The sequence below is a fragment of the Pristis pectinata genome, chromosome 29 (assembly GCF_009764475.1).
Source record: "Pristis pectinata isolate sPriPec2 chromosome 29, sPriPec2.1.pri, whole genome shotgun sequence".
NCBI lineage: Eukaryota > Metazoa > Chordata > Chondrichthyes > Rhinopristiformes > Pristidae > Pristis > Pristis pectinata.
The window spans coordinates 2,069,355-2,096,240 of NC_067433.1; the positions used below are offsets into that span (position 1 = coordinate 2,069,355).

At 53.9% G+C, this 26,886-nt stretch overlaps 1 protein-coding gene across 2 annotated transcripts; it reads right to left on the minus strand.

Moving 5' to 3' along the window:
• Positions 1-1,712: 1,712 nt before the first annotated feature.
• On the minus strand, positions 1,713-26,671 carry LOC127584299 (AT-rich interactive domain-containing protein 5A-like). Of its 2 annotated transcripts, XM_052040978.1 has the most exons (7): positions 26,572-26,669; positions 21,649-21,720; positions 13,499-13,687; positions 12,007-12,059; positions 7,634-7,731; positions 4,929-5,118; positions 1,713-4,348 (listed from the first exon to the last, which is right to left on the minus strand). In XM_052040978.1, exons 3-7 carry the CDS (start codon positions 13,635-13,637, stop codon positions 3,128-3,130), a joined length of 1,701 nt encoding a protein of 566 aa, XP_051896938.1. In that variant the 5' UTR covers positions 13,638-13,687; positions 21,649-21,720; positions 26,572-26,669; the 3' UTR covers positions 1,713-3,127. The 2 variants fall into 2 exon arrangements, with proteins under 2 accessions (XP_051896938.1, XP_051896939.1); XM_052040979.1 differs by lacking the exon at positions 21,649-21,720 and having other exon boundaries at positions 26,572-26,671.
• Between the last annotated feature and the right edge of the window lie 215 nt (positions 26,672-26,886).

Here is a 26,886-nt window from a genome sequence, read left to right on the forward strand (position 1 = left end):
GTTTCGCGCACAGTTAGTGCACGGAGCTCGGTGACCATGTGCAGGCATTGTCCAAACCAACGACCCAGGCATTGAAACAGGGCAAGGCCCACGCGTCGGGTGAGGGTGTGAGGAGTGTGCGAGGAATCGCGGCACTGAACTTGGGAATTGGAAACGGTGCTGAAGGGAGAATAAAGAGGTTGCTCGGCTGCGGTTGCACGGAAACACCAGCAGGGTGTGCCCTTGGCCACGGCTCTGATCCAGGCGCTGACCATGGGACATCATTCAGGGTAAAGTCCCCCCGCCAAATTGTTCCTGTTCTGGTGCGTGGGTGGGTGGAGATAGATCCCTCGACCCCCCTCTCCCCCTACCCCACACACGGCGTCAAATCATCTCCCCCCCTGTCTACACGAGTGTCAGGGAGAACTCGGTCTCAGCTGGTTATTATGACGCTCTGTACCTGTCATGTTGCTGCGAGTTTTTCACTGTACTTGCGCGCACACACGCACCTGTGCACACACGCACCTGCGCGCACACACGTACCTGTGCACACACGCACCTGCGCGCACACACGCACCTGTGCACACACGCACCTGCGCGCACACACGTACCTGTGCACACACGTACCTGCGCGCACACACGTACCTGTGCACACACGCACCTGCGCGCACACACGTACCTGTGCACACACGCACCTGTGCACACACGCACCTGCGCGCACACACGTACCTGTGCACACACGCACCTGCGCGCACACACGCACCTGTGCACACACACACCTGCGCGCACACACGTACCTGTGCACACACGCACCTGTGCACACACGCACCTGCGCGCACACACGCACCTGTGCGCACACGCACCTGCGCGCACACACGCACCTGTGCACACACGCACCTGCGCGCACACACGTACCTGTGCACACACGCACCTGTGCACACACGCACCTGCGCGCACACACGTACCTGTGCACACACGCACCTGCGCGCACACACGCACCTGTGCACACACGCACCTGCGCGCACACACGTACCTGTGCACACACGCACCTGCGCGCACACACGTACCTGTGCACACACGCACCTGCGCGCACACACGCACCTGCGCGCACACACGTACCTGTGCACACACGCACCTGCGCGCACACATGTACCTGTGCACACACGCACCTGCGACAGTAAACTCGGAGACATCTCGACCCGAAACGTCGACTGTCCATCTCCCTGCACAGACGCTGCCCGACCCGCTGAGTTCCTCCAGCAGATTGTGTGCGTAAACTCGACTTTGACTTATCAGTGTTGCTGGCACCTGGTGGTCAAGCTCTTCCCTCCCTGAACCACCATGGACTTGGCTCTGATTTTGTGACGTCTCTGCCGTTGTGTGTTGTCTGTACCCGCACCTCACCGTCCTCAATAAACTCGACTTGACTGCCTCGGTGTCCCCAGCCAGGCAGGAGGAGCTCCGGTACTATCGGAGGTATCTAACTGATCTGAGTGTAGCGTCGCCGACACTCCTTCACCGACCTGCCGTCTCCCAGAATAAACCTTCGTGTCCCAATCCCAGGGACAGCGCGCCGCGGGCAGATAGAGCGGTTTCGGCAGCCCAGAGGATTGTGGGTGTCATGGTCGCCATTATCAAGAGGACCATTGCGCCACGCAAAAGCGAAGGGGAGTAAATATGGATCAAAACGGTCAACCAGAGATATCAGATCAATCTCAAGAGCTGGCTAAACTATGGGCACAGATCACTAAAATATAGTTTACCGGGATAACAAGAAATGAACCAAGGTCTGGTGGAATGTTGGTCCTTTATCACCCAAGAGCAAGAATACAAACCAAACGTTGCGGTTCATTTAGTCACAGTAAATAAACGCCTCTTTCAGAGGTGATACAGACACCAGTTGTGCTTCAATACTCCAGATCTTGATAGAGACACCTCTGCTCACTCACCCGAGGGAGAGAGAGAGACAGTAAATACGACGCACTGCACCGTTCACGGTCTCAGAATGTTCTACAGGCAATGAGATAGTCCAGAGGTGTGCTCCACGTTAGAACCTGGTTAACGCGACCTGCTGATTTCGGCACAGCAAGATCCCTCTTACAGCAGATGTCAATGACGAGATGGTGTTTTATGCCGTTAATCCGAGGGGGAGGGGTCAATGCGACAGGAGATACCGATTAAACTGACTGAAAAGCAAACCGAGCCGAGGTGGACCGGCGTCTTGCGGTTCCCGACTTCCAGATGTTTGACCATCAATACAGCTGTGTGCGCGCATGCGTTAAATGAGTTGTGTCTTCTTTTGTGCGGGAAACAAGTTTAGGAGCAGGTGACCGGCCCCCGTTCACACAGCCGGAATTTTCCCTCAGCTCCTCCCTGCACGAACCCACGTCCCTCGATTCACTTTAAGGCCCAAAACTCGGAGCATGGTGAATGCCAAAGGTTCGCTCTCTCGGGGGGAAGAAATCTCTTCTGTCCTGAAGGACTAACCCCTTGGTTTAAGAGTCTGACCTGGGACCCCAGCCGGGACAACCGTCATCTCTGCGCCTGACCCAGCGAGCCCGGCAGAATGAGAGACCACAAGGCAACACATTATGGACCAAATCTCATTCCCTCCCCCCGAACCCATTCCCCCAACCTTCCTTGGGAAGGGAGACCGCGGGATCCGGACGTGGTCACACCAGGGCGCTATATAAATTCCGTAAGACGTTTTAACTCTTGATTTCGAATCCTCTTCCAATAAAGACCAACACACGCATTCTCTAGGGCCCCGCGTCCCTTCTGAACACCAAGACTTCTCCATCTCTCACCGGTCAGACTTCGCCTCTCGGCTTTGCTTCCCCCCCGGAGCAGAAAAAAGTCCACGTTTGGTCAACAGTTCATCGTCTTCTCCTGGGGATGGGGAGGCGCCAACTCCCTCCTGGGCGACCACCACGTCCTGGGGAAGGTCCTGCCTGCAGAGGCCGAGCCCCCGCGTTTGCTTCAACTATTTACACAGAAGATGGATCCGGGCCGCTTCCGTAAGACCACCGCGTTCCTTCTGCTCGACCCGGGCCATTGACCAAGCGAGAGCCATGGGAGCGAGGCGGCCTGTGAGGTCGGGTCCACACACTCCCTGGATCCGGGCCAGAGGGAAGGGCCCAGCTCGGTGCTATAGCTGGGGTCGGACGTGGAAGGCGGGGAGGTACGGAGCGGGGCAGCAGGCGGCCAGCGGATAGAGTCTGTGCCGGAGGAAGTTCTCGTAGGAGGAGCCGGCGGCCAGATGTTTGTAGAGGTCGAGGGGATGCCCCGGAGCCCCAACACCGTCCCCGGGCACGGCGGGCACCATGAAGGAGTTGAGGGCCAGCGAGGGGATGAGGGAGGAGTAGAGGGTCTGCTCCTTGACCGGGAGCAGGTAGCTGGCCGGGAAGCGGTCGCTCAGGGCGGGGTTCGGGGCGCTGGGCGCCGCCAGCAGCCAGGCGGGCACGGGGGGCAGAGGGGGCTTCAAGCCCTTGCCCTCCCCCTCCACCTCCCCCCTGTCCTTCCCCAGGTGGAGGGGCGAGACGACGCGGAGCTTCCTGCCGGAGGGAGCCTCGCCCTCCCTCGGCCGGCCGTCCGGCCCCGGCCGCGGGTGACCCACGCCCCCGTCCACCTTGGGCCGCTTGGCCGGCACCTTCCGCGGCAGGGCCACGCTGAGCGGGGGCACCCAGCACGCCTTGGGGTGGGGGGTCTCCAGGGAGGGGGCGGCCGACGGCCCCATCCTCGGCGCCTCGCCCTTGCAGTCGGGGGTCCAGGGCGCCTGTCCGGCGGCCCGGGGCAGGCGGAGGTCGGCGCCGCGCTCCCCCGCCCTGCTGAGGCGTCTCGCCCCCTTGTCCGGGGGGAGGCCGAAGCCCCCCGGGTCCCTGAAGCCCCGGCAGCAGGAGTAGGGGCTACCCTTGGCGGGGAGGTGCAGGAGGGGCTTCACCACGTTCTGGAGGCCGGTGAGGCAGCGAGGGGCGGGCGGCAGGTCGCAGCCCCGGCTCCGGACCTCTCCGGCAGCTGCCGCCTCCTCCTCCCGGCCCGCGTAGAGGTGGGGCGGGGGGGCGGAGGGCGCCGGCCGGATGACCGACGGTCTGGCCGGGCTGGGGGCCGCCTCGGCCACGAACCTCTTCTTCTTGGCCAGGGGCGATATGATGTCCTGCTCCCTCCTGGAGGCGGGGAGAGGCCGGCCCTCCTCCCCCAGGCCGCCCGCTCCCCACCCCTCCTCACCGGCTCGGCCCGGCGACCTGCCCCCGCCCTTCTCCGCCGGCGGCGCTCCATCCGCGCCCGGGCACTTGCGCTCTTCGGGGAGCTCCCGGGGCGCTCCCTCGCTCTGCCCCCTCCCCGCATCTTCGGCGTCCGCTGGGGGGGATACCTGGGGGGGGGGGAAAGACAAGAGTGGAACTCAGACAGAGCACAGGAGCAACCACATACCAGCAAAGGATGGTCGGAGATAGCAGCACCCTCGATGGGCCGAATAGAACGCAAGGAAATAGGAGCACGAGAGGGCCAATCGGCCCCTCCAGCCTGTCCTACGACCACTGCCCCAGGCCCACAGCCCTCACCTCACTGATCCATGCCCCTCCTGTTACCTTACAATGCACAAAAAGGCCATTTGGCCCATCAGGTCTATGCCAGTCCCAGGAGAAATCCCATCAGTTCCACCCGCAATTACTTCCCTCCCCACAATCCCATCACCCCCACCCCCCAGACCCTACCCCCCACCCACACACTAATTGGCGGCTGTAAATTGCCCCCAATTAACCCTCCAACCCGCACGTCTCTGGGACATGGGAGGGAACCGGAGCCCCCGGGGGAAACCCCCGCGGTCACAGGGGGAACGTGCAAACTCCACACGGAGAGCGGCGGAGGTGGGGATTGAACCCAGGGCAGCGGAACTGGCCGCTGTGTCCGCCAGCCCCCCTCAGTGGCCCGGAATGAGTGGGTTACTGTACCCCGTGGCTCCTGCCGCCTCGCTGCACGCCGTCCCTCGCTGCCTTCCGCTTACTGCTCTGTTCTTTCACCTCGGCACCAGCTCCCCTCCCGTCCTTGGCCTTGATCACCTTGTACTGTTTCCGAGGCTGGCAGACCGGCAGCGGTTTGTCGTCCTCCCCCTTGAGGTGACGCTCGTAAGGCAACACTAGCCTGTGGGGCAAGGAGAGAGATCAGAACACAGGGGAACCTGTAGTCACCTCGGGTCTCCCTCCCCCTCCCACACAGGGCCGGGGGGGGGGGGGGGCGGGGGGAGGGGTGGAAGAGTGAGTCCTGGCCTGTCCGGCCGTGCAGGGAGATCCTGATGTACGAGACAGCAATCGCCCCCTCGCCAGGAGCAGGGAACACAAGGGCGGCCCTGCCTGCATTCTGACATCTTACTGTGCACAGAAACAGTAGCTGGGTGGTGGGACAGTGCAGAGGGACCTTCCCCCTGGATCCATCCCATACTGTCCTTGCCCTGGGAGTGTGTGGTGGGACTGAGAGCGTGTGTGAGCATTCAGGGGAACTGCTGCTCGCAGCTTCTGTGCAGATGCTGGGTGACCTGTCAGCTTGGCACTGTGCTAACCGTGAGCTGCTTCTTGTGAAGTTGGCAGAAAATGAAGGGCAAAGATAACAAGGATTGGAGAGGCAGAGGAAAGCTCCCCCTGCACACTGTCCCCCCCCCCCGCACACTGTCCCCCCCGCACACTCCCAGGGATGGGATAACAGGGATCAGATATGGAGTAAAGCTCCCTCCACATTTCTCAGTTCTAGACTGCAGATATTTTCACTGAGAGAATGTAGGAGCCCAGGTGTTCCATGGGTGAACCCTAACCCGTTACACCTTCCGTGTATATCGTCCCTCAGTGTAGTGGAATATAAAGATACTTGGCAAGAGTGTTGTCCATCAGAACTGGACACGGGTCCAGACGTGGGGTCGGGGAGATTGCAGAATTGGGGGTGGGGGTGGGGTGATGGGGGGGTGGTAAGAGATCACAGAGTGACAGTCATACAGCATGGAAACAGGCCCTTCAGCCCAACTCATTCATGTCGACCAAGGTGTCCACCAAGATGTGCCCAGATCCCTCCAAACCCCTCCTATCTAAATGTCTTTTGAATGTTGTTGAGGTACCTGCCTCACGAAGACACGAGAGAGACTGCAGGCACCGGAGATCTGCAGCCACGCAGAGTGCTGCAGGAACTGACCCACTGAGTCCCTCCAGCTTTCTGTCCAGTGCTCAGGGTACCTGCCTCAAATTCTCGATCTGCAGCTCATTCCATATAGGCATCACCCTCTGCATGAAGAGTCGGCGCTGGGGGAGGTGACAGATGTGGAGTTGGGGGGGGGGGGGAGGTGACAGATGGGAGTCGGGGGGGGGGGGGGGGGGGGAAGGTGACAGATGTGGAGTTGTAATCCGTGCCGTTGTTCAGCAGAGAGCTGTCGTGGGTCAGGGGCGTCAGGCACTGGATGACCGAGTTGGGATTTGGACACCAGGGTTTTGGATGACCTCCACACTTCCAGTGATGGATCTGTGGGAGGACAGTTAGGATGGTGGTGGGGTAGTCCAGCCTGGAGATACCAAAGGCATGGACAAGGGTGTCAGCTGCAGGAAGCTGAGGCTGGGAGGGTTGGGGGTGAGGGGGGTGCTCAGGGACAGAGGATGTCACTGAGCTGGAAGCTGATGCCATTGATGGCAGCTCAGCTCAGAGCCAAGGTTTGCAAACAGTTGGAATGCAGGGTCCTGGACCGGGAACATTCAGTACGTCACCAAAGTCTCTTACAAATTTCTACAGATGTACAGTGGAGAGCATTCTGACTGGCTGCATCACCGCCTGGTATGGAGGCTCCAATGCTCAGGATTGAAAGAGGCTGCAGAGGGTTATAGACTCAGCCAGCTCCATCACAGGCACAACCCTCCCCGCCACTGAGGACATCTTCAAGAGGTGTTGCCTCAAGGTGGCGGCATCCATCACTGAGGACCCTCACCACCCGGGACATGTCCTCTTCTCGTTACTACCATCGGGGAGGAGGTACAGGAGCCTGAAGATCCACACTCAATGATTCAGGAACAGCTTCTTCCCCTCCGCCATCAGATTCCTGAACGATCCATGAACCCATGAACACCACCTCATTATTCCTGGGTTTTTTTGCACTATTTATTTCATGATTTTTGGTAATGTTATGTCCTTGCACTGCACTGCTGCCACAAAACAAATTTCATGACATACAATTCAGTGATAATAAACCTGATTCTGAACTGCTTTCCCCTGCACAGATGCTGCCTGACCTGCTGAGTGTTTCCAGCACTTTCTGTTTTTATTTGCAAACAGTCTGCTCGAGTCTTGGGCAGTTCCCAGGGGCAGGGATGGAGTTGTTGTAACAGGGGCCCATGATGAAGTTCAAAGTTGAGGGGACTCAATCTTCCCAATATTTAGGAGGATGAAGTTTTTGTTCATCCAGTACTGGGTATTGGACAAGCAATCTGAGAAGGCAGGGAAAGTTGGGGTCAGGAGAGAACCGGATCTCACTCTGGGATGTGATTGGTGGTTGAAGGCAGATTAGCTGACCATTCGAAATAGTTTGGGTGACGGGGTGTGATCTCTCCCAGGCTGCAGACGGAGAGGTGGCAGGGACTTGGCAACTGCAGACTGACACCAGCAGAGGGGGGGTGTGTGTGCCACCTACCTCTCGTAGTGCCGTCGGGTACAGGTGGCAGCGCTGGTGCTGCCAGGGTTGCCCCCCAGCTCGTCGTAGATATTCTTCCAGAGGCGACTTGTTGTGACCTGCAGGGGCAGAGACCAAACAGGTGTCAGGTGAGCACTGGTGATACCTGGGGGCAGGTGTGCACCTCCACACTCCACCCCACCACAGGCACCCACTGTTCCCTCTGTCCTCCCCTCCCTCCCACACAACACCCGTCCAATCTCTAACCCTTCCCTGTTTTGACGAAGGGAGATATTGTTCTCGGGGGTAGAGGGACCAAGGATGCAGGGAGAGAGCTAGAACAGGGCACTGAGAATGGATGACCACCTGTGGTCACATCGAGCAGGCTGACTGGTTGGGCTCCTGTTTTCTGTACTTCCAGAACTTAACCATTTGTGTTTGATTCTCTACAGGTGCTGCCTGACCTGTTGAGTATTTCCAGAATTTTATTATCCCACTTGTGCCCATTAACTCAAACCTCAACCGACATGCCCTGCTCCATGGGTTTCAGACCCACAGAGAAGTCTGAGCACAGCATCCTGCCCAACACTCCCGAGGCAGCACCACCTTGTGGAACAGCAGCACTGAGGGAGTGCTGCCCGGTCATCAGATACACCACAGCCTAGCTGTCAGCCCGCACTCCTGGGGGGAGCTAATGTCAGGTTCAGTTTGAACTGGGACAGAAGAGGCCAGCATAGATGGTGGGGCAGGTTTGAGGGGCCGAGTGGCCTACACCTGCTCCTATTTTCTTGTGAGTGTGTACTCTGATAAGACATTCAGGGTCAACTTATGCCTTACCCAGGTCAGCGTGACTTGCTTTAAAAGGAACTTTCAGAAAGTTGACTTGGAGGTGTATTAGTTTGATGCTGCAATCTCACACAGATCTCTCGCACATTTGATATCGTTGCTCTTCCAGTAATGGTTGGGTTTGAAGAAGATTACAAGTTCTCTGAAATAGTTCAGACTGGCCGCAGTCAGGTCCGACTGAGGGAAATGATCTCAGAGTTGTTGCTTGTGATATTACTGGCAGTAGGTTGGTCTGTCAGTGAGGTATCTATCTGTCCAGTAACTCAGCAGGGGTTTGAAGCAGTGTATTTTTATCAATTCTCATTACATGCACACTTCCTGACACAGTGAGATGCAGTCAGTATTTCTCAGTAAAACTTTAATTCCCATGTCTGCAGTCAATAGTGTGAAGGGGTTTTCCCCATTTTGTCCAGCAGTGGGTGAGTACTTGAGCTGTAACCAGTAGATGGAGTTGTCTCTGCACCTCCTCCCACCCCACACCTCCTGCAGTATGGAGTCCCACTGACCCCAGCCCCACAGCCAACCTGTCCCTTCCTTCCACATCACCCATTCCCCGGTGGCTCTCCGTTTAGCAACCTCCCGTTATAGACTTCCATCTGATGCTCTCCCCCGTCACTTATCTGAAATACCCGTCTTCACCAAGGGGTCCTGAGCAATGCGGTAAGCACACTTACACAGGGTCCCATGGTCAATTTGGGAATAGTGTTTCTCCCGGCTGCATGTTCAGAGCAGAGGTCACAGATTCAACCATTCCAAACAGAGGCAGGAAGCAATGTCTTCACCCGGAGAATTGTGAATCTTTGGAATTCTCTGATTGTATCAAAGGGTGAGATTTTTAGATATTAAGGGAACTGAGGGATAAGGGGATTAGTGCAGGGGAGTGGTGCTAAGGTGAAAGATCAGTCCTGATCCTACTGAAATAGTCGGAGTAGTATTGTTCTGTTCAAAGTAGTTTATTAAATGTGATCAATTTTGTGGTCACACTGGAGGGCATGATGGAGAGCTGTGCGGAAGAGGAGGTGATTTCTGTCAGTAAAGGTGGACTCTTGACCTCACAATCTACCTCATCGTGGCCTTGCACCTTATCGTCTGCCTGCACTGCACTTTCTCTGTAGCTGTGACACTTTATTCTGCATTCTGTTTTTTTTCCTTTTGTACTACCTCAATGTACTTGTGTACGGAATGACCTGTCTGCATGGCACCAATCAAAAGCTTTTCACTGTATCTCGGTACATGTGACAATAATAAACCAATCATGTATTTAGCTCTGGGAGACTCTCTCCAGAGCACCGCGAGATACTCTGGCTTCCCCATGCAATAAAGGACATTTGGCTGCTTCGGGAAAGTACAGAGAACAACTCCACAATCAATCCAGATATTGAGGGAAGCAGAAAGGAAACATGGGAGACAGTGAGAAGAAAGCAAGAGAGGAGCTGCAGGAGGGAGTGTGAGCCAGGCACCATCTCTAACATGCTGTCATCAGCAGGTTCCTATTTTAATCCCTTGCTCCAGATAATGCAGCTGCCAGGAATTGTGCTTGTGCTGTGGATTTTGGAGCAATGGGCTGCTGTTGCATCATCCCCAGCTGCCAACTAAAAGCTCAGGAGAGACTGAATCTGCAACTCAGTTGCTGCTCCGCATCACGTGAGAACCCAGGGAAGATAAAGGACTTCCTGAACTGGGACGCTGGCCCGTCAGCCACAGCAGGCTCAGTCCAGGCAACGTTTGAGTGGCCCAGCGGGTAGAGCCGCTGCCTCACAGTGCCAGAGACCCCGGTTCGATCCTGACCTCCGGCGCTGTCTGTGCGGAGTCTGCACGCTCTCCCTGTGAACGCGTGGGTTTCCCCCGGGTGCTCCGGTTCCCTCCCACATCCCAAAGATGTGCGGGGTTGGTGGGTTAATCAGTTGCTGTAAATTCCCCCACAGTGTGTGGGTGAGGGGTGGGATCTGGGGGGGAAATTGAGGGGAATGTGAGGAGAATAAAATGGGATTAAAGTCGATTAGTGTAAATGGGTGGTTGGTGGTCAGCACAGATTGTGTGGGCCAAAGGGCCTGTTTCTGCACTGTATGTCCCTGTACACCCAAGGGTGGGGTGCCCAGGGATTAGAATAAGGTCAGAAATCAGGGGTCCCTGCTCTAGCGAGCAGCCTTGGAGCTCCCTGAAGATGCCAGCACAGGCCCATCCCAAACAAGGAGGCCTCGCCCTCCCCAGGACACAGGACACCCGTCAGATCACCAGGGTTCATCTCATTGCCAAGCTAAATGCTTACACTGAAGGAGAAATTTGATTGATGTCAGATTTCGTGGATGGTTTCCAACTCCTCCAGCCAATTCCCAACTGAGGATTCCTGGGAACCAAAGTCTGGAGAAGTACCCATGACCAGAAGGTGAAAGGTCAGCACTCTGCCTCTCCTCAGAAGGCAGAAATGTTGATATTTGTTTTGGGGCTGGTCTCAAAGCTAAGCCCGAGGTTAGAATTCAATGGACTGGACGCCAACCAATCAGATCCATCCAATGGGAGAGGAGCCAGTCCCAGTAGGTCAAAGGAAGTACCAGACAGCCCTTCAAAAGCAAAATACTGCCGATGCTGGAGATCCAAAATAAAGATCGGGAATGCTAGAGACAGCAGAGCAGGCAGCATCCATGGAGAGAGGAAGCAGCTAATGTATCGGGTCGATGATCTTTCACCAGATCTGGGAAAAGTTGGAAATTAAATTTGTTTTAACTTGTAGAGGAAGTGAGGAGGAACGAGAGGGGCATGCAGGGAAGGTCGGGAGAGCATCAGAGACTGGTGGTGGTGCCGGCTGAAGGTGGGGGGGGGGCAGGGTCTGTGGGAGGTGGAGAGAGAAGCCCAACATCACACTGAAGTTGTGAGAGCAAGAGCAGAGGTTGAGCAATTCAGTGTTGAGTCTAGAAGGCCATAATATGTCAGGTTGGAAGATGAGCTTCATCGGAACAATTCAGTCCAATGACAGGGGGGTGGGTTGACAGTGGGTGGGAGGTTATTCAGGCTTTAAGCTCAATCCTGAACCTTCATTAGGATCTCAGCTGTGGCTCTAATCACAAAGAGACTTCATTGTAAGATATCCTTCCCCACTAGTCACCTAATGCTCAGGCCCCACTCTCCTAATTGGTTGCATGATATGTCCATCATTCCAATGACCCACCTTCTACCCCCACTACCCACGGAAAAGGGAGGACACTCCAAAGGGATTATCCAAAGAAGCAACTTCTGACTGAGGATCGTTTTTTTTTCCACTAACCAGGGAGACCATCCAGAGATTCCTGGGGCTCAGTGTCCTGGAGTCCGCAGTGGACAGACTCTCCAGTAGATGGCTCTGAAATGACTTTCCCACTGCAGTTTTATAAATAGGCAAACTCACTGACAAAACTGAAAGGCAGAAAAAGACTAGCCTGCCAATCAAAGCCAGGCTGACTGACGGTGGCTGGAACCCCATACAGCCAATGTTTAAAAAGCTGGCTACATCATCGGTGGTCTCGCCTGTGAAAGAGGGAAGGAAGGAATGGTGCTAATTAGAGATTACTCACCGCTTCATAACCACCCAGCTTCTCGACTGCCTTGTAGAGTGTGGCGAGGTTCACTGGGGAGAGAACGAGTTCACGGCATCAGCAACAGTGGAAACTTCCATCGATATTCCGTCATGCACGGGGAGAGGGAAGGGCACTGCTGTTCAAGGTGACTGGAGCCTGTCCCTTCCTCCTGTCCTTCTGTGTCCATGGACACTCCCACTGCACCCACACATGGCCAGTTGTGAATCGGTAGCTGTGAACACCGCAGCTTGGGGATCAGCAGCCGACTGGTACCCCTGGGTCAGTCACGCCACAGGGTTGGTAGTGAGGGAGCGCCTCAGGGTCTGAAGGAGCACCCCACTATCTTAGAGGGTGCAGCACCAAGGGAGAACTGTGCGGGGGCAGGTCCAGAGCGGTGGAATCATTGTGCTGTCTGGGGAGAGGGGTGTGGTCGGCGGTGAGGGAGCACCACAGTGGGGGCAGGGATCTGTTCTGCACTGTGGAAGAGGGAGTTTTTTTTGGATGAGACTGACATTGAGCACAGAAGCTGGGATGTTACATTGCAGTTGTACAAGATGTTGGTGAGGTTGCATTTGGAACGTTGTGTTCAGTTTTGGTCGCCCTGTTGTAGGGAAGATGCCATTAAACTGGAGAGAGTGCAGAGGAGGTTTACGTGGATGTTGGTGGAACTCGAGGGACAGCTATAAGCAGGGGTTGAGCAGACAGGGATTTTATTTCCTGGAGCGCAGGAGACTGAGGAGTGACCTTATACAGGTGGATAAAATCCTGAGGGGCAGAGACAGGGTGAACACACTCAGTCTTTCTCCCAGGGTTGGAGAATCAAGAACCAGAGGATATGGGTTTAAGGTGAGAGGGGAGAGATTTAAAAGGGACCTGAGGGGCAACTTCTTCACGCAGAGGGTGGTGAGTATATGGAACGAGCTGCCAGAGGAAGTGGGTGAGGCAGGTACATTAACAACATTTAAAAGGCATTTGGACAGGTACATGGATAGGAAAGGTTTAGAGGGATATGGGTCAAACATGGGCAAATGGGATTGGCTTAGATGGGAACCTTAGTTGGCACGGACTGGTTGGGCCGAAGGGCCTGTTTCCATGCTGTACGACTTTAAACTGAAGCTCTGGCCTCATCAGAACCAATCCCACAAGGCGACCACAAGGTGAGAGCTCGTCCAGTCACAGGGCCGATTCTTCATCCTTCAACAAGACAGATGTTCTACTCTTTCGCACTTACACGTGGGATCTTGCTGTGCTTCTGCTTTAGTGATACTTCATTGGCTGCGGAACGTTTTGGGGAGACGCTGCTCTGTGAATGCCTTCACCGCAACACCCCGTCTGTGTTGGCGAGAGAACCACACGTGTAGCGTCTGCCCAACTGGTCGCCCTTTGCCGCAGAGTGGGGGCACAGGGAGCTCGAATCCACCCCCCCCACCCCCCCGGCCCCATCTCCCCCAAACCCCCCGCCTCTCCTGGTGGGGTGGGTGCGCCTCACCTTGCTTGAATCCCAGGTGTGGGATCCTCTCGATGGGTGTGCCCCGGTCCTTCATGAACTTGTACAGGTTGACCAGGAAGGTCTGCTGGCTCACGTCACTGGCCTCCGTGTCCTTCACCACCCCCCGCTCCTCCGCCATTCCCGGCTCTCTGTCAGCACCGCAGCAGCTCCCGGCAACTCACATCACACCTGCAAGGAAGGGGGCAGCGACAAGTTGAGTGCCGCGTATTCTCCGCCAACTGAGGGACTCGAGGGTCCGTCCTGGACCACCCAAAGTACAGACTGAGACCGGGCGGGGAGTGTACCCACCAGTTCCAGGGTCACCACCTCAATCCCCAGTGAGGGTCACAAAGACATCGGTTCCTTCACATGTCACCAGAGGCCTTACAGCCCATCAAGCCGGTGCTAGCTCTCAGGGCATTCCCATTCCCCATGTTTCCCAGTAACCTACCCCCCTCTCCAATTCCCACACACCCCAGGGGTAATTTAAAGCGGCCCATTAACCCACCGACCTGGGATGTGGGAAGAAACTGGAGTACCCGGGGCAAACCCACACAGTCACAGGGCGAGTGTGCAAACTCCACACAGACAGTGCCGGATGTGGGGATCGAACCCAGGTGTGTGGAGCTGTGAGGAAGCGGCACCTCCCACCGCGGTGCCCGAGCGAATGGCCACGGGGGGAAGGGAAAGGGAGACCACAGCTGGCATGGCCCAGGTGTGAACTTCCACCCAACGTTCTCTGTGGCAGTGCCCAGTCTGGCAGTGCCACGAGGCAGAGGGTAGGTTGGTGGGGGTGTCCTGTTCCTGCCTTGTGGTTGGTTGGAAGGCTTGTGCCATTCAGGAGATGGCAGCTGTCCTTTTGTCAGGCTCACAGGGAGCTGGTGTCGGCCTGAAGCCTCCATTAGCAAAATACAAGGTTTGACAAACTCATTATCGAAACAGCATCAAATATTACCTCCGACTGCGGCGACCACTAAAACCACCCTGGTCTTTCACATCACACCTTCTCGTGTTCTGAAAAACGCAGCTCGTGGTGAAAGACAAACATCTCCAGCATACACACGCACAGTGAGGGCAGCTGACACACACCGGGCACCTCTGGGTGCTGAGTGATGCAAGGTAGCAGTGAGGGAATTGAAGGGCTCCCACCCATCACCTGTCCCAATCCCCACCATCTCCCCATCCTTCTCGGAGATGCCTGTTCCATTCCCGAACATCAGCCAGTCAGATTATTGCATCAGTTCTTGTTGCCACACTATAGGAAGGATGTGGAAGGCATGGAGAGGGTTCAGAGAAACCCTTACCAGGACCCTGCCTGGATCAGAGGGTGTGATCTTTAAAGAGAGGTTGGACAAACTTGGGTTGTTTTCTCTGGAGGCTGAGGGGAGGCCTGATAGACGTTTATAAATTATGAGAGGCACAGATAGAGTAGACAGGTCAGAATCTTTCTCCCAGGGTGGAAATGTCAAATACTGGAGGACGTGCATTTAAGCTGAGAGGGGGAAAGTTTAAAGGAGATGTGCGGGGCAAGTATTTTTACACAGAGGGTGGTGGGTGCCTGAAATACGCTGCCAAGGGTAGGGGTGGAAGCAGATACGACAGCAACGTTTAAGAGGCAATTAGACTGGGTTGTGAACGGGCAGGGAGTGGAGGGATACGGACCACATGCAGGCAGATGGGATTAGGTTCAATTGGTATCATGGTCGGCACAGACATGGTGGGCCGAAGGGCCTGTTCCTGTGCTGTGCTGTTCTGTGTTCTATGTTCTAATCCCCCCAACAAGCAAACAGATCACGAACAAAATAATGGTAACCCCAAAATAATCCCACTGTCTCCACAGCCCTGGTACCAATCCCAAACTAATCCCATCGTCCTGTTCTCTCGCCACACACTTTATCCATCGGGAACTAACCCAATCATCACTATAGTGTATCGTCTTTTGCACAAGCTTACAGCCACACTTTTAATTCTTTGCAGGTTTCTCTCAGTAACTGCAGTGGCTCGTGTCGAGGTTCCTCAAGCCAAGATGTCCCACATTACCACAACACCCTCCAGTCACGTCCCATGGGCCCACATTCCTATTCGTGTCAATCTTAAATCACCAACTTTTAGTCATTCTCTAAGCTTCAGTGAGCTAACCTTCAAACACAGAGCTGAGAATATCCACTATCCTCACTCCAGATTAGCCTCCTCACATCAATACGACCCTGCCTGTGTTCTGAGTGTTGCCATCTGGCAGCGTGCCAGAAATTGCTTGTGTTGGAGGCTGGCACTCGGCTTTTCAACCAGACATTGGTCAGTGTTGAGAAACTAAAAGCCATTTCACCCTGGGACTCTCTGCAAGGTAAACAAGCCCAGATCCATTGCCGCACACACACACAGAGAAAAACATACACGCACACAGATACGCAGAGAGAAAGGGATGTCCAATAAAGACGCAAACACAGAACACGGAGGCACATACTGACAGAGAAACGGACTCACCCATAGCCAACCATGACAGAGAAACCTACAACAATGACATACACACACGTCCACACACAACACACAGGCACAAATGTACATGTATACATGCAAAACATGTGCACACACAACCGACACACATGCAACATGTGTACACACATAACCCACAACACACACACAGAACATGCACACACAAACCAGCATCATCACCACATTCCATCACTGTTCACAACAAATGATTATCTGATGTTTCATCATTGAACACATTGTAGAATTTCCTTTTATTACTCATTTCCTCTTTGGAAAAAGAGAGACGAAACCCAAACAGAAACACAACACCTCTAGTGACGAACTCTGATCTGCTGCTTACTATAGAAATTGCTCCGTTATTTAAGGTCAATATAACCGTCTTTAAATAAGCTTTCAAAATCACAACTGTCACAGAGGTGGTCTGGCCCTCTCGAGAAGGCAACTCATTGATCGGAAACAGCAGCTTTCCAGCCTCTGAGCCGATTTCTGCCTGATAAGAGCGTGTAAGCACCGAGAGCCACAGCACGACAGCACCAACAGCTCCACAACACGGCACCCAGTGTCTCCAGCTGCCTATTCAGCAGTCCCTGGGCACTCTGGTCTGCTTTACATCTGTTGGTGATTAATGATTCTGCCTACCTAACTGCTGAGCACCAGTTTGTGAAGGTCACTCAGACTTCCTCACAGAGTACTACTGAAGGTCACAGTCGTAGGGAAACAGGCCGTTCAGTCCATCACATCTGTGCTGACCATCAACCATTCACCTACATTAATCTCCAACAACTCTGCAATAGATTCATAGAGCTGTACAGCACAGAAACAGGCCCTTCAGCCCAACTCGCCCATGCCGACCAAGATGCCCATCTCAGCTAGTCCCATTTGCCCACATTTGGCCCATATCCTCTAAACCTTTCCTGTCCATTACATGTACCTGTCCGAGTGTCTTTTAATTTCCCCTACCTCCCATCTACACTGGGAACAATTTACAGTAGACAGCTAATTGACCAACCAACCAGTCCTTTGGGTTGTGGGAGGAAACCAGAGGAACCCAGGTGGTCACAGGGAGAACGTGCAAACTCCACACAGACAGCTCCCGAGGTTGGGATCGAACCCGGGTCACTGGAGCTGCGAGGCAGCAGTGTTACTCACTGTGTTACCCAACCTACACACGCTCCTCCAGCAGCCCCTCCACCAATCACATCAAAGCAGCTGCCAACAAATCAGCCCTTCAGCCTTGCCCTCCTTTTAATATTCATGGTTGATCCCAAGGTTGGAACACAGAACAGCGCAGGAAGAGGCCCTTCAGCCCACCATGTCTGTGCCAAACACCATGCCAAATTAAACTAATCCCTTCTGCCTGTATGTGATCCATATCCCTCCATTCCCTGAAAATTCATTTTCTATCTAAAAGCCTCATAAACATCACTATCGTATCTGACTCCATCATCTCCTCTGGCAGCCTGTTCCAGGCACCCACCACTCTGAGTACAAAAACATGCCCCACACATCTCCTTTAAACTTTCCCCCTCTTACCTTCAATGCAAGTCTTCTAGTATTTGATCATCTACCCTATCTATGCCTCTCATAATTTTATAAACCTCTGTCAGGTCTCCCCTCAGCCTCTGACACTCCAGAGAAAACAACCCAAGTTTGTCCAACTTCTCCTTATACCTCATACCCTCCAATCCAGACAGCCTCTTGGTGAACCCCATATGCACCCAGGTTCACTTCAATGTTCTCACTCAATCCCAAGCAGCAGGAGGACTCTGCTCCCGGTCTGAAGAAAGATCTCTGACCTGAAACATTCTCTCTACAGCCGCTGCCTGACCTGCTGAGTATCTGCAACATTTTCTGTAGTAATCCCAGATTTTCAGCATCTGCATTTTTTTTTGTTTGTCGATCTGTTTTCAGCACCAGTGAGGCCACAGTTTGAGAACTGCGTGCAGTTCTGGTCACTACGTTACAGGAAAGATGTGACTGGAGGCCTCAGAGAGATTCACGAGGATGTTGCCAGGACTGCAAGGTCTCAGCCTCGAGGAAGGATTGGATCACCTTGGTCATTTCTAAAATTATGAGGGGCTTCTTTAGAGTAAATAGAAAGGCCCTGTTTCCCTTCAGAGTGGACAAAACCAGGAAGCAGACATTTAAAGTAACTGGTGGAAGGACTGGAGGGAGAGGAGGGAAGACATTTTAACCCAGAGCTTGGGACCAAAGGGCACCCTGTGTCTGTATTACCTCGATCCTCCTATCCCCCAATTCCCTTAATGGTTTCGAATGTTCTCAAAGCCTGGGCTCCCACACGCCTCTGGGGCAATGAACTGTACAGAGGCTCCAGCGACACAGGCTCGATCCCGACCTCCGGTGCTGCCTGTGTGGAGTTTGCATGTTCTCGCTGTGACCGCTGGGTGCTCCAGTTTCCTCCCACATCCCAAAGCCATTCTGGAGCTTAAGTGGCAGCTGTGACTTGCCCCTGGTGTCTAGGTGTGGAACGTGGGGAGAATGAGATGGGATTAGAGTTGGACAGTGTAAGTGGGCAGTTACCGGTCAGCACCAACTCAGTGGACCGAATGGTCTGTTTCTGTGATGCACGATTCCACAAAGTAACTTCTTAACACCTTTGTCCTGAACTGCCAACTCCGGATCCCATTTCCCTGAATTCAGATTCTTCAGCCAGGATCCACTGCTCATCCCTCCTGGATTCCACTGAACGAGATCACCTCTCATTCAGCAGCGTTGTCCGGTCGCAGCCAGTCTCTCCGGGTTGGACAGCTCCTCACCAGGAATCCATCTGCACTCACTCCAAAGCTGGGGTATGGAGACCAAACCTGCCCCTAGTGAGGTGTTGTCAGAGCTCTGTACAGGGCTGCCACTACAGGCCAGGCTTTCCCAGCCCCTGGGCATGTTGCTTTCAGAGTCAGAGTGGCACAGCACAGACACAGGCCCTTCGGCCCACACGTCCATGCTGACCTTTTTGCCCATCTACACTGATCCCATTTGCCCTCTTTGGGTCCATATCCTTCTATGCCTTGCGTTTTCACACATAACATAGAATAGTACAGAACAGGCCCTTCAGCCCACAATGTTGTGCCGACATAGCTAATCCCTCCGACCTACAGAATACCCACATCCCTCTATTTTCCTCTCATTCATGTGCCCATCCAAGCCCCCCTTAAAAGCCCCCAATGAGTTTGCCTCCACCACCCTATCAGGCAACGCATTCCAGGCATCCACATCTTTATAAATGCCTCCTGAACACAGTGACTGTATCTGACTCCACCACCTCCTCTGGCAGCAAGTTCCAGATACCATCCCCTCTGTGTAAACAAAAATCTTTCCCCTCCGATCCCCTTTAAAGCTCCTCCCTCTCGCGCTAACCCCGTGCTCTCCCATTTTGGATACCCCTACCATGGGAAAAAGATTCTGATAGCTACCATGTCTTTGCCTCTCATAACCTTATACACTTCCCGATTACATCACAAGCCTCTTCTTTTTAATCTGATCTTCAATATCTTTGGTTCACCATATGGAGTTTTTCCTGTTTCAAAAGGACATTGCAACTTAGAATGTACAGCAGAACAAGTCAGGCCAATTGATGATTTTTCTTCACTGAAACTTGCTCCTGCCCCTCGCCATCTCACCCAGTCCTTCTCCTGCTCCCTTTCCCTTGGTCCTGCACTATTCCTCCATCCCACCATTGAAATATTTATCCAGTTCCTATTAGGAGAACTCCCATCCAATCTGCTCCCACTGACTTTTCAGGTGGTGCCTTCCCATCACATCCCGCTGCATAAAATGCTCACCTCCCCCACCGTGGATTTACCATCCAGGCTGCACCATCTTCTCACAGTTCCCATCGGGCAGGAGGTACAGAAGCCTGAAGTCCCACACCACCAGGTTCAGGAACAGCTACTTCCCTTCAACCATTCAGTTCTCAAACCAACCAGCACAACCCTAATCACTACAGTTTAGCAACACTATGTCCACTTTGACCACTCTGCACTATAATGGACTTCTTTTTGTTCTACTTGTGTCCTTTCTTGTAAAAAAAAATGCATATAATTTAGGTTTATTTTGTGTTTTACTTGTGACTGCTGCTTATCTGATGCTCTGTGCCTGTGATGCTGCTGCAGGTTAAGTTTTTCATTGCACCTGTGCACACATGGACTTGTGCAGATGACAGTAAACTTGACTTGGACTTTGGTCACTGATCCTCCCTTCCCGGAAACAGTTCTTACTTACTCTGTCAAAGCCCCTGCTGATATAAAACACCTCCATTAAATCTCCCCATAACCGTCTCTGCTATAAACCAGCCACCTCGGTTTTTCCAGAATCCACTCAGAACCGAAGCCTGTCATCGCCGAGGCAGTCTCCTCTGCACCCCCACCTTCTCCCCAAAGGAGCGGTGCCAGAACTGGGCTCAGTCCTCCAGCTGGGGCCCAGCCAGTGACATGCCAACCCCAGGGGTAATTTGCTTCAATCCATCTCTCCCCGACACCTGGCCCAATGTTAAGATTACGCTAACAATAATTTCCCTCCATCAACAACCTTATGATATCCACAACACCTCAACCACATCATCCCCGCCCCACCCCATCTTCCAAACGAGTGAAAAGCCTTTGTATTTAACCCTTTCAGCTCCTGTACCCTTCTGGAGCACCGAGACACGTCCCCTGCGAGACCGACCAAGGCAGAATGCAGTGATCTTACGGGGGTTCTAACTGCAGCACCTTTTGTTCCTTGAGAGGACAGCATTGCTCCCTGTGACTTTATCTGGTCAACTCACCAGGGGCTAATTCATGGGTGAAAGGGTAATTCCCATGTATCTAAACCTGAGGCCACACTGAGACCAAAACTGAAAGCTACAACATCTCGTTAGCCACAGACCAAGCCCGGCCAAACAGCCAGCACACTTTGCATATGCTTGTCATCCTTGAAAGAAAGCTTCTGCCCCCTCAGGTGAATGTAAAGATCTCATGGCGATCTTTGGAAGAGCAGCGATCTCTCCCCAGAGTTCTGAGCCCACCTTCAGCTTTCAACCCAAGCCATTAGCACACTTCATCCTGTCACTCGGCACCATTATTTGTGGGATCTTCCTCTGCGTAAATTGGCTGCCAAGTTCCCAATATTACTTCTGCAGGCCATGGTCTCACACGCCAGGAGGAGCTGTCGGTTTGTGAGTGTTTCCTGTTTGCCTGGAGCCTGCCAGCTGCTCACCTTCCTCAGACAGTCTGCCTTCCTCCACAAAGGACATCGGAGCAGGTGTAGGCCACTCGGCCCTTCAAGCCTGCCCCATGGCTGATCTGCCTCAGGCCTCCTCTCCTGTGACAGTCCCTGACACTTTGGGTCAAAAGCCTGCATCAGGACTGAGAGTGCAGAGGGGAGACAGCCAGTTCCCCCCACCCCCCACACATGCTGCTCGACCCGCTGAGTTCCTCCAGGATATTGTTTGTGGCTCCCTTAAGGTCGAGAAGATCATCCCTCATTCTTCTAAACTCCAAAGAATACAGATACAACTTCTTCAGCTGTTTGAGACAGGACAACCCTCTCAGCCCAAGAGTTAGCCTGTGAACCTTCTGTTCTGCCTGCAACGTTAATATATCTTTACTTAGTTAAGGTGACACAAATTGTACAGAGCAATTCAAGTACGAGTCACTCACACTCTCCGTACCAACTCCCCTGCAGGAGGTGAAGGATTGTTGAATATCAGTCCTCTTCCTGACACAGCAGATCTAAAAATAAGGAGAACAACAAAGCTGTCACTTCACTGACTTTCCCTGTGCCTGGTTACTGAGCTGATTCTGCTGTTTGAGCTCTCTGCCGTCAGCCCAGTTTTGCAGATCAGCAAACGCAGCACGGTGCATGGAAAGCTGAGGCAAGGCTTCACATCAGAGCAAGGACATGGTTACAGCCCCAGCATCCAACAGCAAGGTCAGGGAGAGCTCCTAGAAGGCACCCCTAGACCAATGACTCTTCCATTCAGCCCCTCAAGCCTGTTCCACCATTCAACCGGGTCACAACTGTCCCTGTTCATCCACGTTGGCTTCACATCCCTCAAAACCCTCTCGAGCAAACACTTTTACCAACTACCTCAAAGCTTCAGTGGTTGCTCTGGGGTCCACATGCCTTGGTGGGGGGCGGGGGAGCGAGTGTGAGGGAGTGTGGGCTCTCGCTTCCCTGACGTGGCATCAGGGTGTCACGGAGCCCATGTCTCGAGTGAGGGGTCTGCCCGCTGCAAGGGCCACAGGGAGTCCTTCCCGCTGCCAACTCTGCTCGGTTATCCTTCTCACGTTTGCGGGATCCTGCTGTGCACATATTCCCCCATAATACCACAGTGGGCCACTTGGGGAGTGGCCTGCTGGGTACAATGCATCTGGGGTTGCCTGGGGAAGGGGAGGGTAGCCGGTGATGGGGGGAGGAGAGCCGGTGGGAGCTCGGTGACGGGGGAGAGGAGCCGGTGGGAGCTCGGTGACGTGGGGAAGCGACTGCACAGAGGGTCGACCCAGCTGGAGAGACGGGGAGACACGAGCAGGGGATTCACACACTCCGTCCTTGGAGCGTCAGATGCAGAGAGGAGACCTGATGGAAGGTTTTAAAATTGAGAGACACAGATAGAGTAGACTTTCTCCCAGGGTGGAATGTCAAATAGTGAAGGGCAGAGCTTTAAGGTGAGAGGGAGAAAGTTTAAAGGAGATGTGCGGGGCAAGTTCTTTTCCCCAGGGGAGGGGGTGGAGGCAGATACAACTGCAATGTTTAAGAGGCAGTTAGACAGGGCCGTGAACAGGCCAGGAACGGAGGGATACGGACCACATGCAGGGAGATAAGATTAGTCTAAATTGGCATTCTGGTCAGCACAGCTGTCGTGGACCGAATGGCCTATTCCTGTGCTGTACTGTTCTACATTCATACAACACAGAAAGAGGCCCTTCGGCCCACCAAATCCATGTTGGCGATCAAACTTCCATCTATACTGATTATTTTTCCCAATTCTCCTGTTTCTCACCTTCATGAGGAGCAACTCACTGCGGCCGATTAACCCACCGACCCGCACGTCGTTGGGATGTGGGAGGGAACCGGAGCACCCAGGGGAAACCCACACGTTCACAGGGAGAACATGCAAACTCCACACAGACAGCACCGGAGGTCAGGATCAAACCTGGGTCTCAGGTGCTGTGAGGTTTTTTGATGTTTCCATGAACCAAGAGCTGGACCTTCTTCCGAAATGTGAAGTCCACTGTCGGCAGGTGTGAAGTGGGCCAAACAGACTCCTCCCCTCTGGTCCCTGAGGTTCTCTGAGCCTCAGATCTCACAACACAGCCTGATACTGCAGCAAGTTATTTGGGCCAAAGTGAGACCAGATTCATGCAAAATTGCTCAGTCCTGTCCCTTTTTTTTTAATAATAAACGTTTATTCACTAAAAGCACTACAAAAGACAACCAGAGTCAATACACTACATCTAATACAGAAAAGAAGAAACTACGCAATGACATACTACGGTAGAGAATGCAAACTAATACTAACGAAACACACACGTGACGCTACACCCGTTAACTCGACACTTCAAATAAGAATCGCGTTCGTACCGTCCACGACACACGCGATCCCCCGAGGGGCCCACCGAGCGTGGAATTCAGCCAGGGTGCCCGCGGAAACCGCGTGCTCCCTCAGTCCCGCCCCTCCCACAGTGTGACCCTCCCTCATTACCGCCCCTCCCACAGTACTTGTTGAACATCTGATCAATAACAACAGTGTGGGTTATCGCTTAGAGCTCACACTGTGTGTGTGTGTGTGTGTGTGTGTGTGTGTGTGTGTGTGTGTCTGGTGGGGGGGTGGGGGTCAGCTTCTCTCAACCCCAGCAACAGCTCATTTCACTAACAATAATGATGAGCATTTGTATAGCACCCGTAAAGTAAATAATCCAATTGTGTCCTAGAAGCATGAAAGGTTTAATATTGGGCCACCTGAGCAGATAGACTGATCAGTGATCCGCTGCCCTGTCAAGGAGCTGGAAGCTTCATTAAGGAGGATAGAGAAGCCAGGAGAGGTTCAGGGATGGAATTCTGGAGACTGGGACCTCGGGAGCTGGAGGTGTGGCTGCCAGTGATCCAACGTCTAAAACCAGTGATGATCAGGAGCACAAAACGGGAGGAGGGCGGACATCTCAGAAGGTCTGGTGGAGATTACACGACTGGGGTAGAGACGAAATGGCGGTGCAGGAGGTCAGTGGGCATGGTCAGGAGGTCAGTGGGCAGGTCAGTGGGCAGCGTGCCATCAAGCTGCTCAGAGTGGGACAAACCCAGGTCTGGAGACTGGTGGATGAACCAGCACAGTAACCCAGAGGTGAGGTAGGGTAGGAGTGAACAACAAAGAGAATGCCCCTCAAAGACCACCCCCTCAGGTGTCCATGTGATGTCCACACGGTCAAACATCCCGTCCAAGATGTTCTGTATTCCCCCCGAACCCCCCTCCAGTGACAACTGGAAACCAAGCAGATAGGCCAAAGAATCCCAGGGAGATGTATCACTCACTGTCGGTTCTAATTCACTCATAATCAGAAAGTCAGTACTTTCCCTGAATGAAACAGATCATTCTCAAGTATCACAACGGGTGGTTTTAATCTCCTCCTTTGTTCTGCTGCATGTAAACATTAAACAGCTTGCTTTTCAATTGACATCATTACAGCAAAATGACCACATTTTCTATAAAAACACATGTTTGTTGCAATAAAAATTCCCCTGTGGGTACTGAGTCACCCACTGGACCAGCACTGCTTCCGGTATGTGACTCTCGACCTGTGCTGATGCAGTCCAATCCAGTTCACAGAAACATCGGCCTGTTACACAGGGAGACCACGGTCCGCATGCTCCCTGTAGCCCCCGACTGCCCACCCCATTTCCCTTCAACAACTGACAGAGCTGGATATCACTGCTACCGGTCCCACTGCTTCTCAAAGTTCTGCCTCAGTGTCCCCCGTCCTTTAACGGGAGAGCCTCCCAGACTAACCGCTTCCCATTGCCGCCATCAAACCTCCTGGCAACTGCTCACTCCAAGCAAAACAACTCCAGTGTCTCCAGCCCAACCCTGCCCCAGACCCTGCTGTCCACTCAGTCCATGCCAGTGAATCTCTGCACCACCGTCTGGGACCTTCACATCCTTAAACCAGACACAATTCCTTGAAATCACTGGAAGTTTCCATACTTATTCAAGACATGGGGTGAGGCCATTTAGCCCATCATCTGTACTGGCTCACAGAGCAATCCTATCCCAAACCAATTTTGCCTGTAACCTACTGTCCCCACGTTCCCCTTCCATCCAGTCACTCCCAGCTGGCACACTGTGTGATTAGGAAGCAGCTGGGTCTGGAACTCAAGACTCAGGGTGATCCCCCTCCTCACAGCAGCTGAAACGAGGACTTGTCGACTAACTCCCTGAGTGGGCGCAGTAGGGGTAGGAGCACTGAGTAACTCCCAGTCGAAGGCTGCACACTGCTCGCTCCAACAGGGAGCCCACTGCCCTCGCCCACCTCCATACAGTTCGTGAAACCTCTGGCCAGCACACTGGCACCAGCTCCCCAAGAGCCTCACTGCTCTGGGAATCGTGGACACACACACAGCCCCTTCGGCAGCACAAGTTGCCCCAGCAGGTCAGGGGTCGAACGCATCAGAGGGAGTGCAGACAAAACAGAGTGCAGGTGTTGGAATCAGGAACAGGGTGCTGGAAGAGGTCAGCAGGTCGAGCAGCATCTGTGAAGGCAAAAAGTGCAAGTCTGTCCAGTCTCAGCCTCTCGACACCAGAGGTTGACTTACAGCATCTGGCCTCGACAGATGCTGCTCGGACCACAGAGTTCCTCCAGCTGTTCTGGTCTCTTAACATCGCAGGGGCTGCCAAGAGCTGAGGATCAACCAGAGACGGCAACATGTCTCCGGCAGAGCCCATCCGCTGGCAGAGCTCCCAGCGTGCGCACACGCACACACACACAGTGCCCTCACGCACACACACACAGTGCCCTCACGCACACACACACAGTGCCCTCATGCACAGAGTGCCCTCACGCACACACAGCGTCCTCACACACAGTGCCCTCTCGCAGTGTCCTCTTGCACACACACACAGTGCCCTCATGCACGCACGCAGTGTCCTCACGCAGTGTCCTCACATGCAGTGTCCTCACCCGCACAGTGTCCTCACACACACACACAGTCCTCACACGCACACACAGTGTCCTCACACGCACACAGTGTCCTCACACACACACACAGTGTCCTCACACACACACACACAGTGTCCTCACACACACACACAGTGTCCTCACACGCACACAGTGTCCTCACACACACACACAGTGTCCTCACACACACACACACAGTGTCTCTCACACACACACACACAGTGTCTCACACACACGCACAGTGTCTCTCACACACACACACACACAGTGTCCTCACACACACACACAGTGTCCTCACACACACACACAGTGTCCTCACACACACACTCCACTTCTCTGCGACTTTAACTCCAGTGGGAACAGCCCCACGGTTACTCCGTTTACCCACCCTCACTCCCCCCTGCCCTCACTTACTTGACAAGTTCCCCGGCAGTGCCCACATCAGAGGTCCCCCACGCACGGTCCCTGCAGCCGCCGGTCCCTCAGCCGGAGCGCTGGCGCCACTCTGCCCCGCACAGCACCCTGTCCCGAAAGCCCCGCCCCTCCTCCACCCATTGGTCAGACCCCCAGCATGACCTCACAGTGCTGCCACCCCATTGGTCGGCTGCAGACTCCGTCGTTTTCGGTCGCATCTCGCCGACTTTCAAAGCAACTTGGGCAAAATTGCAACATCGCGGATGAAATGTTGTCTGTTCCGTGAATCGGGCAAAGTAAACCCACAGCATACTG

What these genes read in the sequence shown, in the direction of transcription:
- LOC127584299 (XM_052040979.1), bottom strand. Translation starts at nt 13,637, where the DNA reads ATGGCGGAGGAGCGGGGGGTGGTGAAGGACACGGAGGCCAGTGACGTG. An exon ending in ACCCGACGGCACTACGAGAG is followed by an intron (nt 5,119 to 7,633) that starts GTAGGTGGCACA and finishes CTTGCCCCACAG; the next exon opens with GCTAGTGTTGCCTTACGAGC. An exon ending in GAGGCGGCAGGAGCCACGGG is followed by an intron (nt 4,349 to 4,928) that starts GTACAGTAACCC and finishes CCCCCCCCCCAG; the next exon opens with GTATCCCCCCCAGCGGACGC.